General features: G+C 35.2%; 1 protein-coding gene and 1 long non-coding RNA gene across 2 annotated transcripts; both read left to right on the forward strand.

Moving 5' to 3' along the window:
• The first annotated feature begins 883 nt into the window (after window positions 1–883).
• Window positions 884–7,809, forward strand: LOC106911601 (uncharacterized). The gene is made up of 6 exons (XM_014978409.2): window positions 884–970; window positions 4,124–4,429; window positions 4,722–5,012; window positions 5,273–5,362; window positions 6,244–6,287; window positions 7,078–7,809. Exons 1-6 carry the CDS (start codon window positions 910–912, stop codon window positions 7,237–7,239), a joined length of 954 nt encoding a protein of 317 aa, XP_014833895.2. The 5' UTR covers window positions 884–909; the 3' UTR covers window positions 7,240–7,809.
• Window positions 7,810–11,753: 3,944 nt separating this feature from the next.
• LOC148154548 (uncharacterized) lies at window positions 11,754–13,259 on the forward strand. The gene is made up of 3 exons (XR_015765883.1): window positions 11,754–12,178; window positions 12,251–12,337; window positions 12,888–13,259. It is a non-coding gene; the product is annotated as an uncharacterized LOC148154548 (long non-coding RNA).
• Window positions 13,260–15,752: the final 2,493 nt, after the last annotated feature.

The raw sequence follows: 15,752 nt of genomic DNA on the forward strand, positions 1-15,752 counted from the left end.
CAGGCATCAGACTGATGCCTGGAAACGTCTGGAAAAAGGCAATGAACTGAATATGTCCTTCATTAGTTTCTATTCAGAAAGAAGCTCAGCATCCTCAGCCTCCACTCAAACAGATCTCCCATCCACTCTTATCCCTCAGGCTGTTTACTTATTACTATGGGGTTGGAACTGAAGACACCGTCACACACCTGCTGTTATCTGCAAAGGAGGCAGCATTGTGAGGATCATGTCATTTCATTTTGGCAGTTCATTTAACATAATTCAGCCTGATCTGCTGTGTCAGAAACTCCAGAAGACACAGGATGACACAGGTAGACATGCACAACAATCACCTGTTGTCCATGTCTACCCCGGTGGTTTGCAGCAGAGGGCAGCGGACTCTCAATATTCCTTTTCACTCTTTACACCTCAGACTTCTAGCCAATATCAAAGTCTGTCATTTGCAAAAATATTCAGATGACTCTGTAGTTGTCTGATGGATCAATTTTTCAATAATAACAGAATTGAACATAACAAGCTAGTCTTCAAGAGTTACAATAGTATTTTAAACATACAAAAATGAGTGGTGAGATCAAGGCTTTAAATATGAATTAGTAGCTCAGCACACATCCTGATAACTATTCTAAACTTGTTTTTCTGGACAAAGACAATTGTTACGCTCTGGTTTCACACATGTTCAGCACTAAGAACAATTTCTGTAGAGGTTGTCATGATCTGTAATACTTTGATCTCAGTTTTATCTGCAGCATATTTCTGTTATTCCAGTTTGAGCCATCCAAAATGTTATGCAGAACTGTATCTACAAAACAACACATTGAGGTTGGGTTTTGCAAATACGTGAAATGACACCACCCCACGAGGAAATGAATAAAAGACGGTATGAGCTCTCCTGACGGTACAGTTTGAGAAATGGCACTGACCGTCATATTTTTAACATTTCTGTTGCTAATCTGTGAACTTCAAATGCAAGGTAAGTTCAGTGTTTTCTGTTTGTTTTTAACATTTCAAAGTTTTGAATTCTTTCATAAAATATCACTATAAATGATTCTGACTCATGAACCAAGGGGACGAAAGGAGTTCAGTCCAGAAAATAAGAAATATTTAAAGCTTTGAAATGTCAAACTTTTGTTCATTTTTCTCTCTGAAACTTCTCCATGTTCACTAATTCACAAGTTTGAGAGATGAAACTCAAATGAAAAAAACATTTGTGTTAGGTCTGTAGAAATTGAGTCTTATAATGAAGATCAAGGAAAAATTGTGCTTTGAACCCATTCTTTTATTCCCAATATAAAAAATTATCGCCACTTCATTCATCTGATTTGTCTTTGCTTTGTTGTTCTAAATACTGATTCTGTTCAATGGTGTATCTTTTTTGGTTCTTTTTTTAAACCAGTGGTTCTTAACCTTTTTTGAGGTACCGAACCCATCAGATTCATATGCGCATTCACCAAACCCTTCTTTTGTGATAAATAAAAAGATTTTTTTTCCAAATTCAAGACATATGGAAGACCCAACTAGAGTCTAGGTGGGTCACCCCAAGATCATTAAGTCTACTTAAAAGATAGAGTCTCAGAACATCCATCCGTCCATCCATCCATTTTCTTTACACCCTTGTCCCTCAGTGGGGTCGGGAGGGTTGCTGGAGCCTATCTCCAGCTATCGTTCCGGGCGAGAGTCTCAGAACAGTTCTTCAAAATATAGTCAGTGTTTTCAGCAAAGTTGAGCTGACTGTCCAGGAACGACCCAAGGCGTTCCTGGACGCATGCAGAGGGGGCAGCTGGGGGTGCTTGAGCACTGTTCCAGATTACAGAACAGTTTTTGGTGAATTAAAAGAAAATGTTTCATTTTGGTGAATAAAGTGGAGTAGACTTGCTACTTGTCAGTTGAAGTATCATTTCTGCTTCAGCACGGAGTCGCGGTTTAAGCAGAGAGGTAATGAAATACAACAGACACTGACAGGCTCTGCACTCTGAGCAACTACTGAGTGGGAGGAGACAGCCAGGTGAGGAGAAACTGTTCTTATCTATCAATTCAGTATTTTTATCATACAGATATTAGGCTGTTGTTGTTGTGCTATTAGCTAGCTGCTAGCTACCGACTTTGCTAGCATCGCAAGATAACTGAAAAGCTTCTACCCTGTATCGTTTATGCAATAGGGGCACATCGCCCGTCCGAAACTGATCATCTCCATAATGGATATATCCGATCTTCTAATTTCCTTTGCTGCATAATGTACATTGCATTTATTCTAGCGTTAGGTAAATGTATCTTGAAGGAGAATACCACTTAAATAAAAGTCCAACAAGGATATTCATTCAGAATTAAAAATAACTCACCCTGAACTACCATGATAGATATAATGTATGTAATAACAGTGTGTCATTAATGAAGGGGAAAAAACTCAAACCAGACTTTAAGTAAGTTTAGGGTCTGGTTCGCAGAGTATGAAGTAAAAATTTTTTACCAATTCAATGAAAAAAAAAAAAAAAACCTCAGTTAAGTAAAATAAAATTATCAAAACTTTTGGAATTGCAATGATTTCTTTTTTTAAAACAAAAAGTTTTGTTTAAAAATCTTTTTCTTTTTTAATTAATAACTCATTTTTGTCTCATGAACTTAAAAAGTTATTTGCCAAACAAACTTTTATTTACACTCAGAAATCTTTTGTTGTGATTTTGGGTCTTTCCCACGACATCATGTGAGAATCACAAGCAAAACTTTTGAGTCACAAACAAAAATTTAGAATAGCAAGAAAATATTTTTGACTTGTACAAATAAGTTTGTTTTGCCCCCCCCAAAAAAATCACTTCATGAGACAAAAATGTGTCATTTTAATTAAAAAAAAAGTTATTTTAGGCAAAACTCAGCAGGCTTTTCTCATGGTGACATGCATTAACAATTACATGTTTTCTTTTTTTTTCTCTTTTTCTGCAGTTCCACATTAAAGTTTGATGCAGCTCTGCTTACCTGAATGGACCATCTTCATCTCTACTAGCAAACAGGCAGCTCTTTTTTTTATAGATTACAGTACAATAAAAGGTTGCATTGTGCCCTTGTTTATATTTTTAACAGTGTAATTATGTAAAGACAAAATATGTCTGGTGGTCTAGCTCTGATTTACACATCTTGCTAAATTGCGTGTTTGAATAATGCAATACTTTCCTATAACAAAATAGATCTGCAGATAAAATATCTTACATATAGTTTTATGCTCTATATAGAGATTTTCCTTAGCTTTGATTGTATTTCTCACAATTTTGTAATTTATCATTGTTTATTAAACTCTGAATGCTGTGTGGCTTTGTTAATATTCTGTCCTAGAATGCGGGTAGATGGGCCCTTTTTTTTTTTTTGAGCACCTGCCCCTTTAGTGGTCTCTGCACAGCCCTGACCCAGATTAAGAACTGTTTTAAACCATTAATCTCCCACTGTATTTGAGTCTTTGTCAGACGATGTTGTGAAGGGAATATAAACTTTCCTTGATTTTCCTAAGAAATCGATCAAACTGTATCGATCAAACAAGTATACAAAAACATGCTTTGTTTCTATATATCACATTTATTTATTTCCCTAAAAAGCCTTGTTTGTTTTATTCACTGTGAAAATAGAAAAATTCCAAACTTTGCTCTGAGTGCATCTCATAACAAAAGAAAAACTGTCAAGAAATAATAGATCATTTCAAGTAATTCAGATTGAATTCAGTTCAGGAATTGAATCAGCAATCCACTGCTAGCAGGGCAAACTCCTACCACTGTCACCACAGTTTGCATAAATATATTTACAGAACTATAGAACTTTGTTCAGAGAATAGAAAGAATGGAAGCGATGTACTGGTTTTGTTTTGGAATCAGTAAAGGTCTGTGAAATCAGGAAGCAGCAACTTGACTCCAAACAGGGACCGACAGAAAATATGACTTTAAAAAAGCAATGTCATTGACATCATACTTGTATTCGGGTGTATAAATAATCTCTTTTTTGGACAATGTAGAAACAGCAGAAGGGTTTTGTAAACGAGGAATGGCTTTGTAAAACAATGTAGAGTCAATCTGTTCAGTCAAACGTTCATGAGAAATTTGTACAGATCTCAGTTTAGTTTTAATTTATTTTGTTTTCCATTTTTCAGGTTCCTCTGCAGTGACTGATGTATTTGTGAAAACTGGAGATTATCTGATTCTTAATCTCACAGAAGCTGAAATTCCATCAAATTCTCGCTTTTGGACATGGCGATTCGAAGATGATGTACTGGTAGAGTTTTTGAATGGCTCCCAACCAGCTGTTGTTAACAGTCGATCTGGAAATGTTGAAGTTTTAGAAAAAAGTTATAGTGTGAAATTAAAGACTCTACAGAAGTCACACAGTGGTATTTATACCGCAAAGGTAGTATCGCCTAAAGTGCAAACACTGACTCAATACAACGTTACAGTTCTAGGTAAGTTTTTCTGATATTTATATTTCTGACCTGTGTATTTTAGATAGCAGAATAAATAGCTACACACTTTCAAACTGATAAGTGAAAATTCCAACACATGTAATCTAATAATCTTGCCATACCTCCCAGTGTGGGTTTATTGCCTTTATTAATGAAATCCGTATTCATAAACAATATAATTTAAAACAAAATTCTCTAAGAACAATGTTGCTCTGATTTGCATTCTTTTTTGATTCTGACCTTTTATTAATTTTTTTACTCTTAAATGTCTTAAATTAACTTTCCCCCTCAGATCCAGTGTCTCCAGTTGATCTCAGCTTCACCTGTGCGTCCAGCTCCTCCTCTTCCTTCTTCTATAACCTGACAGCGACCTGCAGGACAGACGACTCTTCCATCAGCATCACTATGAGATGTGATAATCAAACCTGTAACCAGGAGGGAGGAGAGAGAAGATCGGTCACCAAATCTGGCTCTTCTCTTCATATCTATCAGTTGAAAGAGTCAGTCATCTGTATCCATAGCAACCAGGTCAGCAGGAATGAATCCAAAGAAAAGATTGAGTATTACTGTACCCAACGACATGGTAAGACTTCATGACTAGAAAAGAACACTTTGGTTTTAACCCAGTTGTAAAACTGATAAATGTTTGTTTTATTTCTTCAATTATTTTTGTTGAATACTTTATTGATTAAATTAGAGAATATGAAATTTTAAAGCAATTTTAAATTTTAAATGAAGACCTTCTATTTAAAATTTTTCATGGCAATGGTTTTGAAATGGTTGTAATATACAGCTTTTGTTTACATTCACCAGTACAACTGAACTATTTTTCTTTTTTGTCAGAATCCAGAAAATATTATGGGTTATTTGCATTGATCCCTTTGGTTCCTCTACTCCTTATAGTTTATATTCGATATCCTGGATGGAAGAAAGGTAAGTTCAGGTTTACATTAAGATTTGTGGTTATCAAATATCTGTGTAGCCTATGATGCATTGTCTTGCAAAAAGTATTTATGTCCCCATTATATTTTTACATTATGTCAAATTATTTGTTGGGATTTATTTCATAGATCAACACCAAGTAGTGGACAATTAAGATTTGGAAGGATAAGGAAAAGTTATTTCTGTTTACCTCACAAATGTGGATTGGTAATAGATATGGGCTTTAAGAAGGAGTAGCAATTATAAAATAATAATTATTTTTTTATTATTTGGGCCAACAGTGGTTCAGGAGGTAGTAGTTCTTCCTGTAACCAGTGGGTTGGTCGTTCAAACATCTGGTTCTTCTGTCTCAGTCCTTCTGTCTGTGGGCAAAACACTTCACCAACCTCATCTGTTTCTGTCAGTCTGTCACATAGTGGCTACAATGTATCTTACCACCATCAGAGTGTTTATAGGTAAATGTAGTGTGAAGTGCTTTGGAGTCCTCTGACTTGATAAAGCACGATTCAAGTGAAGGCTTTTTATCATAGCAAGGTGTTGTGTATGTATATATGTGGATTTACTTTGATGTCAACAATATTTACTAGTGATTTTATTTACAACAGCAGGGTTATAGAATAACTATTTAATTGATCATTTTTAGAATACCCCTTATGATGTAATTATTGATTTTTAAAACTAAACTTATAAACTTATAATGTTACAATATCTATTCTGAGGATGAGGATATAAAAACTGAATTTGGACATATTGTTGGCATAATTCAAGTTATTTAATAGACCAAAACAGTAGTCAGTACAGGTAATTAGAGCAAGATAAAATACCAATATTCAAAGCAAACCTCTGAGTATTTCTTCATATCTGACCATCAGGTAACAATGACAACTTTGACAACACGACATATGCTTATCCTGAGGTAAGTGATGGTATTGCTCTCATCTGTGCTTAAAATATATAGTTTAATAATTTATCAGCCAATATTTGGTAAAGGAACTTGAAAATGTCAGAAAATAGTTTCGTAATTTAAAGCATGAATCAACTGTGTAGCTAGTTCTTTTAATTGTAAGTTCAAAATAGTTACAAGTTTTAAACTAATATTTGTTTCTGTAGCTTTTGGTAACTGACTAATTTTTGCTAGTGAAACTTTTCCTAAATTAAAAGGTTTCTGATTCTCATGGTACAGAATCTTTTTCAGTATCTTATTAAAATAGTTTAAAACCCTTTTATTCTGTTGGAGAATTTTGTCAAATTCTCCAACAGGCTGCAATCCTTTACCCTAAACATCAGCAGGGGTAGTTAGGATGACAACCATCTAAACATGGATAACACTGACCCAGGATGATTGGAATTGTTCACTCTTATACTTTGATTAGACAAAACAACAACAACAACAAACAACTGGAATTAGCAATTTAAAAGTTGTGGAGTCAAAAGTGTGTTCCAATGTGAAAAACTGCAAATGAATGAGTGAATGCAGTAACACAAACTTTGATCCCTTTTTTTTCATTAAGTTTTGCTTCTTTTTCATGCTAACTATTTGTTACTGTAGCACAAACCACATCTGTTCAGCCGCTCTGGTACACTAGCAGCTAATGATGTATGTAAAAGGTTAAGGGACATGATGTTTTGTTTAAATTCAAACTGAAGAAAACCTTTACCATGGCTGTTTTCTAATATTTTATTCACTGATTATGTTTGTTTTCCAGAGAAAAGATCAAACTAAAACATCGAAGGAAACGGCTGAAGATGAAGGTTGTTCCCCAACCACCACCTACAGCACAGTGGGACCTTCTTTAAGTAAGGGAGCCACAAACATTAGAGGAAATGACCAACCAGAGGGTGTGTATTCACTGATAAAGGCTGTGTGATGTGCAGAACTGATAGTGAGATTATGACATTTCTGTTTAGGCCCCAGCACTGAACTTTGTGCTACACCTTTAAAAATTTAGAGTAAATATCAGTTATCTGTACATACTGATATACAAGGATGACTTTCTTTTGTGCATTGTACTAATTCTTTAATTCCATATCTTTAATACTTTTTTATCAGCAACATATTGTCTATAAATTGATTTTTGAAAGTCAAGAAACAGTGATTCTGTATATTCCTTGTTAACCATTACATCTGATGTATTCTCAGCCACCTGCATGACGGCCATTTGCAGTGAACCTGAGATTATACTGACAGGCACTCAGTAAACAACATATAAATTACATATACATATAATACATATAAACCCTAACATATAAATTCTCATATATTACAGTGCATTTCCTTTCTCTGGTTAAGTTTTCAGTGTTAAACTGTGTTATGTTTCCCAACTAAAAGTATATGTATGTATAGTTATACTTCTGTATTCATATTCTCACTCTGACCTTAACTTGCTACTGTGACACCTGAATAATCCTTCTGTAAGACAATAAAAGATATTTTAATATTCTGTTTCCATTATTTGGTTTTTATATATAGACGTCAGTCATAGAGACCCATTGAAAAAAGATTAGAAAGTAGGTAAAATTTAAAACCTCAACACAATCCACTCCTCCAGGAAGCAACAGTTTCACAACAGTGGAGAGCCAAGACCCTCTGGATGAAGTAATAAACTGAAGGCTCTGCTTATTCTATAGGAAAATTATTATCGATAAATCAATAGCTCTGTTAACAGCATTTTCCTTTCAATATTCACAACTTTATTTACACTTAGAATAACCAAGTGAAGAATCTGATCCAATTCTCCTAAACTATGCAGTGGTCTATGCTTATCAAGTTTTGACAAATTTCATTTTGCAAATAAATTCAAGGGATTAACTAAGTTTTTCTTTTTTTTTTTTCAAATCTTGTGTCTGATCCTCTTTTTTTTCTTTCACATTTTTTCTCCTGCTTTGTGACAAGGTTTTATTATAACTTGGACAAACAAAACTGACTGGCCAAGGCCAGGGATCACCTCAGCAATAAATCTGAACAATTACTTTTAACTCTTAAAGCATACAAAGTAATAATAATGATAATAGAAGAGAAAAAAATGTAAATAAACTTGTGATCAGAAATACAGTACTCAATTTAATAGAAGACACTCAATGCTTTCTGACTCCTGGCGCATGAAAATAGAACTGGGAAAATGTTTGAAGCTGAAAACAAGATGGATATGACAACTGAAACAGGAAACCGCATGTGCACTCATGATGAACCACGTCAGTTTAAGCTGCAACAAGAAGTAAGTTAGTGGTTGTGCATTCGTTTGTGTGTATGTGTACGGACATTCTGACGCAGATTGTTTTCTGCATGTTTCAATTAAATACTGTGAAATTACAGTATTGGCTTAATATCTGCTTAAACAGTATTGTTCTTTATGTAAATTGCTTTTTTAAAAATCTGTATACTCCAATTGACGATTATTTCAATAATTTATTCATCATTCAATCATTTATTTCACCCCCAAAGACAACCACATTTTTTCTGAAAGTTGTATCTTTACGACTTTCAATTATCTGACATTCCTTGAAGTCTTAGACCTAAAATGTGTGATATCTTTTAAATAGAAAGGAGACCTAAAGTGTTACTAACCCCCAAGCATACAGTACTTCTTGAGGAAGGTGAAATCATTCAGTATTTGTAGCAAGATGCTATCCTGTACAAGTTTGTAATGGAGAGAGTAATTTTCTGTAATCATCTGCCAGAGCAGTAGCATTAGTCAGTAACTTTGTGCCCTGTAGCATACTTAGTAACATGAACATCATAACAGACAACCCTGAGCATAATCATCATCAGACCGTCATCCAATAACTCGTATTCAGAGGCTTCTTCATGTATTGATATCCTTCCTGCTCACAGCCATCACAAATGACTCTGAAAAACCTTTTATAATACAACATTTTTTGCTTAGGGATTAATAATTGAATTAAACCTGTCCAGGGTGACCCAGCCTCTAGCCCGAAACGTTCTCTGGAGATAGGCACCAGCACCTCCCAACACCTCTAGGGACAAGGGTGTACAGAAGATGGATGGATGAACAAACTAGTAATCAAGTTAAAGTTGTATTCTCAGATTCAGAACATCCCTTTGCACTCAAATGTACAACATCACAAAAAAACAAATTCTGACTAAAAGTATGCAACACATAGAAAATGGGTTCTGGGTATGAGATCAATGCTTTAAGTACAGATTAGGAGCACTGGGTCGTGTTTCCTGTCAACTATATTGAAACTGGTTGACTCACAAAGGCTCATTAAAATAGATGCATCAGCCAGATAATTTTTCAGCTAATGTTAGCTTTCAGTATATGATGAGGCGACTGGAACAACCAACATGTTGACCATGCTTAAGACTCAGTGTCTTAAGCATGGTCATGCTTAAGACACTGAGTCACTGCAGACATAATTATTTTTGTAGGTGGGGTTAGGATGACAATCTCACACTTTATGCTTGGAGCTTTTATTTAGACACTGTCGGTCTTGAGAGCTGAATGTAAAACCTTTCAGGCCTAAAAAGTAAGCAAAACAAACCAGTGGCCTCCAAAAATGTGAAATCACATGATCCTAAAGCTGCAAAACTCAAGTGTGTGTGTGTGTGTGTGTATATATATATATATATATACACATATATATATATATTTTTTTTTTTTTTTAATCTATATGCTTCTTTGAAAACACTTTTTACAGCAAGACATCATTTCCACTTTTCTCACCCATCAACACAAGAGAAAGAGAGAGAGGCTCCCCCTGTTGTAAACCACTCAGCTTTTAACTCATCAGCTCATATCTGTTCTAATTAAGGGGTGGAGACAGTATTTACATTTCCAGATAGAAAATGTACAAACCCTCAACGACATTTCTAGAAAAACCTGTTGCATAATTATAGTTAACTTTAACAACTTAAAAACTAAAACACAATCTGGACCCAAACCAAATCCAAAACATCTCCCCTCCCTCTCAATCAGTGTGGATCTTCCCAGTGAGGCTGATAGAAAACACCAGATCCTCGTCAGCACTGCTCATGGGTTGCTGCCTTGGCAACACATGACCAGGTGACCTCAACGAGAAGGAGAGATTTATTAGAACAAAATCTTCATTAAATAAATCAGGTTTAACCACAAAAAATTAATTTATACATTAAATTAGAGTATAGAAAGTACAAAATACAACACCTGTCAGTGAGGGGCTAATTCCTCCACAGACACAGTTAAGAGTCAATAAAGTAATTAAGACCACCATACAGACCCTATGGTCTGCTGAATACAGATCCTATGGTCTGTATGGTGGTCTACACGAGCTGTTTGAAAATCACTAGATCACATTTGTAAAGCTTGTTTCTAAGTGAACACAATCTATTCTCACAGGACACATAGGAAGTAGTTTTCAAAGTTTTTGTTGCTGCTTTTCTTGCCACATCACCTCCTCCAGTGGTATCATCTTCTTCACTTGAATTTTTCATCAGTCTGTGGAATTTCTCTGTAACTGTGGAAAGGCTTACCAGTATAGCTTTCAGTCTTGCTTTGGAGGAGGAGGGCATATGCATATACTTATCACCAGCACCACATAATGTAGGTGACATGTTTCCTATAAAGAGCATGCATTACTATATGAACCATCCTGTGTAATAATTTTACTATAGAACAGGGCTTTGTAACTATATCTCATCCAGTGATGCCAGAATGATTCATGCACAAAATCCAAAGTTAGTTTGATTCGCAATGATCAGGTGTCTGATCACACCAAACCTTAAACTTGGTTTCACAAGTCATGTTGCAAATATTTCATGTGAAAGGCTGTTCATCTCTCTTCCTCATTGCTAATAAATATGCCACAATCACTTCTCTTTTAAGATGTGACAAATATGTTTTGTGTTAGTTCTGTAACCAGAAAAGACTGCTATTATTGTTCTCAGCAGAAAGCATCCATCTGAAACTCACAGACAAGTATATCTGCTTACATTACTGCATGGCTTTATTTGCAATAAGACAAAGTGGCTATGCTATTCAACATATTCTAATTTAAACTAAGATTGTTCATTTGAATTTATAATGTATTTAACATTAGTGTGCAAAATAACTTCATTAGGTATAAATTAGGCAACTGGCATGTGTTGAATATGCATCAGCAGGCACTAGAGCAATGAATACACTGTGTGCACAACTGCTGGACAAGTCTGAAATTAAGTTTTGATTTTCAGCTTTAACAGACTTGATATGGGATTTCTAACAATATTAAAGACTGATGAAGAGTTTATCCTGACAAACATAAGGAAGTGATGTAGGTAAATTTTAACAAAAATAACAAATATGTTGAAAAAGGTCAGGATTGAGTGTGTTTTTAGGGTCAATATTTCCTTCACTTAAACACTTAAAACCATAAAATGAGTGGAGGATTGGAACAATCCTTATTATAAATGAATCAAGTGTATTCTATATTTTAATGTTCAGATGTGGTTAAACTTAAAAAACTTTGATAGAGTCTTTTTGGTGGTAAGTTGAAGGGCTAACACACTTCTCAGTGAGTTTCATGTTTAGGTTTTACATGTAATATGAGTCATCTTGGAAATGACACATCTGATTTCATATTTCCTCTTAGAATGTGTTAAATGTCACATTTTCATACTTAAAAATATTGTAACCCACGTGACCGCCATGGCCCACCCACCTGCCCTTTAAGCCGTCCCTTTAACTTCTGGGACCCTCATGTGTATTTCCGGGTTTTCCACTGTGCTGCTGCTCACTGTTGGTTGTGGCGTCGGTTGTTAATAAAACAACCAGAAATCTCCAACTCGACTCATCACTGAACAAATTCATCCCTAAAACTCGAGGATCTGCGGTGAGTTGTTAGAACTTGATGTTGTACCTGCAATACTAGCGCCGCTAATATATCCGCTGCAATTCTCACCAGGCTGGGCTTTGTTGACGCCTGATATACCATTCTGATGAGAACAAGTTAACATTGCATCCACCTCCTCAGACAATCTGTTACTCGACGGTGAGTAAATATTCATTCATATATATGATGGGGCGTTATTTCCGCAGTGCGCCACCAGTTAGCATTAGCTACCAACTCGACAATCAGTTGCCACATCAGTTCAGTCCACTTACTAATTACTTACTTAATAAAAAGTCACACTGTCAAAGCCGAATTAAAGGCCACACCTTTAATATTTAAAGGCTTCCCTTTCAACTTTAGATTTGATTATTTTTCATGATTTATTTGATTATTGTTGTATTCCATGCTGGTGCATCAATGAAGTCTGGTACCTAATGTGATTTTGTTTGTAGCTACTTTGATCAATCACATTCTTAAAGTTGATTGATTTGATTTATTAGCTGTTTGTAGCGACTGCTAATTACTTTGAGAAATTTTGAACTTGAATTATGAAGTGCACTTTTCTTTTTAAAAGGACTTTTTTTTCTTATTTTTATAAAATATGAAGTGGTTTTCAATACATAGCAGTATGTATTTGTTTTTTTCCCATTTAGCTTATATAGATATAACATTTATATATGAACTTAATGTATGTTTTCTGGCCTTTTAGGTCAGGTTTTTTTTCTCCCCCTTCATCGACTTGCTTGATGACGGAGGATGGCGGGCTACCCACACACCACCTGGTGGTAGGAAAAAGAGACACTCTCCACACAGGAAAACCAAACGACACTCTCCACACAGGAAACAAAATAAACTTTAAGGGAGTATCTAAAGGAAAAGAACAATTCTCCCGTTGCTCTTGGACTTCTTTTGAACTACATTTGGTTTTGAAGTATTATTGATTATTATTTCTTTGTTGGGTTGTTTTTTCTCCCCTCCTTGTTTCTTTTGAACAATTTATTTTTGTTTAGTTTTTGCTGTTATTATTATTATTATTGTCATTATTATTATTTCCACTGCAATAAATGGCAATATAAACAAAGTTTTTTGCATCAGTTGCATCAATTATCCACCCAATCATGACTCCATGCCGTACCTACTTCTGATTTTACAAAGTGGTTAACACTAAACCTTGCAGTCAGACCTGCGCATTTAATAAGAGCGTTACAATATGCTTCTTTTTTTCTCTCTCTTGTTTTCTCCCACCACTATATCAATACCCTTCAAAACTCCGACAACGGAAAAGATGAGCTTAAAAAGGAAAACTGGCTACTGGGGCTGGATGGGACAATCTTTAAAAAGAAAACATTCTTTATTATTCAAACATATTCAGAATATAGTGCATTTTCGCTTTATTTTTTGTCATTATTCTTATCTTTATGTTTGAACGACTGATATTATGAGAGAAAGTTCTGTTTTCAAAATGTTTTCTTCTTTATGAACTTCATATATTGCTATTTCACACACTACGGGGGGCACTTTCACTTAATTTCTAATAGAAAACAATGACTTTTATCAGCAGTAACTAATAGGAGAGTAATCAATTTATAGCCAATATCTAAAAATAGTTTTGAGTGAAAACATACTTTTTTTTCTTTAATTAGTTGTGATATAAACCTTAAGTTCTGACTTTTGGTGTAAAAAGAAATCATATCATAGTAACACAATCAACTGAAATTGCCAACAGTTCTGGAAACATTAAGTTTCTTGTATCTAAGCTAATCAGCTAAAGAGTTTGATCCTGTGTGTGAATGTGCTTTTCTGTGAGTGAGTCTTCTGCCTGAATAGAAGATCTCTGGCCTGTTTCAGACTGCACACCTGTCCATAATCGTCCTCATCACTCTGCTGGGATTTAAGCAGCTGCAAGGAGACATTTGGTCATAATGAGTGACTTTGTTGGAGGCAATGAGGACTGAAAAAAAAGCTCTTCCTGAGTTTAAAAAAAAAAAAAAAAAAATATATATATATATATATATATATATACACACATACACTTTGTTTATGTCAGGGGTGTCAAACTCATTTTGGTTTAGGGGCCGCATACAGCTTAATCTGATCTGCAGGGGGCCACACAAGTAAACTCATTGCAAGATTAAATAGAACCAATAAAAGTGGACTTGTTGTTGATTTTTATATTAAACAAATTTCACTTTTACAAAATATATTATGAATAATCTCAGTTTTTAAGAAAGGTATCTGCAATTTCAACAATACTTTTACTCAGTTAAGCATTTATTTAAGTGCATTATGCATAAGAACTGATCTCAGTGATTGTACAATGTTGCAAAACATTTATTCACAGTTTTTGGAACTTAAAAACACTTTCCTGCATCACAAAATACAACAGACAAAAATTATGAAAAGATTTAAAATCAACTTTCAACATCTGGAAAGCAATTTGAACAAATTATCTGGCTTCACACATTTGAAATCTTAAGTGTCAGCTGTTTTAAACAGGCATTTGATTAAGTACATTTGTTGATGCATAAAATGCATACATATAGAAAAACTTGCATACATAACATGTATGTATGTTAGCATGCACGAGAAATATGAGGTTGCCAGGGCCAAAATAAAAAGCTGGTAAAGCATAGAATCGAACTTGTTTACAGAACCTGAAGCTCAGTGCTGCCATCTGCTGTTAGTTCCGCTGCAGTGTTGCATCATGTTGTGTGTTCTGAATAAAACACAACGCCCCTCGTGGACAGTTTAGGAACTGCAGATTTTCAATTAAACGAAGTGTATGTTTTTTCATGAATAATGATAATGCATTTAGACCCCGGGCCGGACTAAATCGTTCGGCGGGCCGGTTCCGGCCCGCGGGCCGTACGTTTGACACCCCTGGTTTATGTTGTACATAATTCCTGTTGCATTTCTTATCCTGGGAATGATGGGTTCTGCATGTAGGTCACATGTGGCCCGCCATGTCATTTTATGTGGCCCCCGCAGCATTTTATAGGCCGACATTGACTTACAATAGGTTTTGAGCACGAATTGACTACAAACTACATCTCCCACAATGCATTCCGATTATCAGCCAACATTATGGTTTCTCGCCACTAGAGAGCAGCAGAGTCACCTCAAGCTGCTTATTGATTTTCCCAGCGAATAAAACTGAGACATCGACAAGCTAACATCAAAACGTCCAAGAAAAGAAAAATCGATTTACAAGTAAGACTGTGAATGAAGATGTGTGTGAGTTGGTGTCAGGGCGGCAGGTCGCGCTAGACGTTATCTTGACCGACAACATAAAAAAAAAATCGGTCATGTACTATTTTATCCGTGAAATTACAATCATATTAACATCGACTATTTAGTCGCATTTTATGCGGTTTAGTTAATATTCACCGTGAATCCAGATCCCATCACAAATTAAGCAGATAAATGCATCTACATTTTTCTCGTAGTGACAAAAACCACCCCAATAACTTTTAATAAATTAAATTAAGCGACTTCACTTAAATTAGCATCACTTCACCTGCTGGGGTCTGAACGCACTTCCTCCTGGTTCCCATCTGCAGAAAAATCTGCGCTA

Source organism: Poecilia mexicana, unplaced genomic scaffold, assembly GCF_051168715.1.
Source record: "Poecilia mexicana isolate PSO_F unplaced genomic scaffold, ASM5116871v1 scaffold_17, whole genome shotgun sequence".
In the NCBI taxonomy this organism is placed as follows: Eukaryota; Metazoa; Chordata; class Actinopteri; order Cyprinodontiformes; family Poeciliidae; genus Poecilia; species Poecilia mexicana.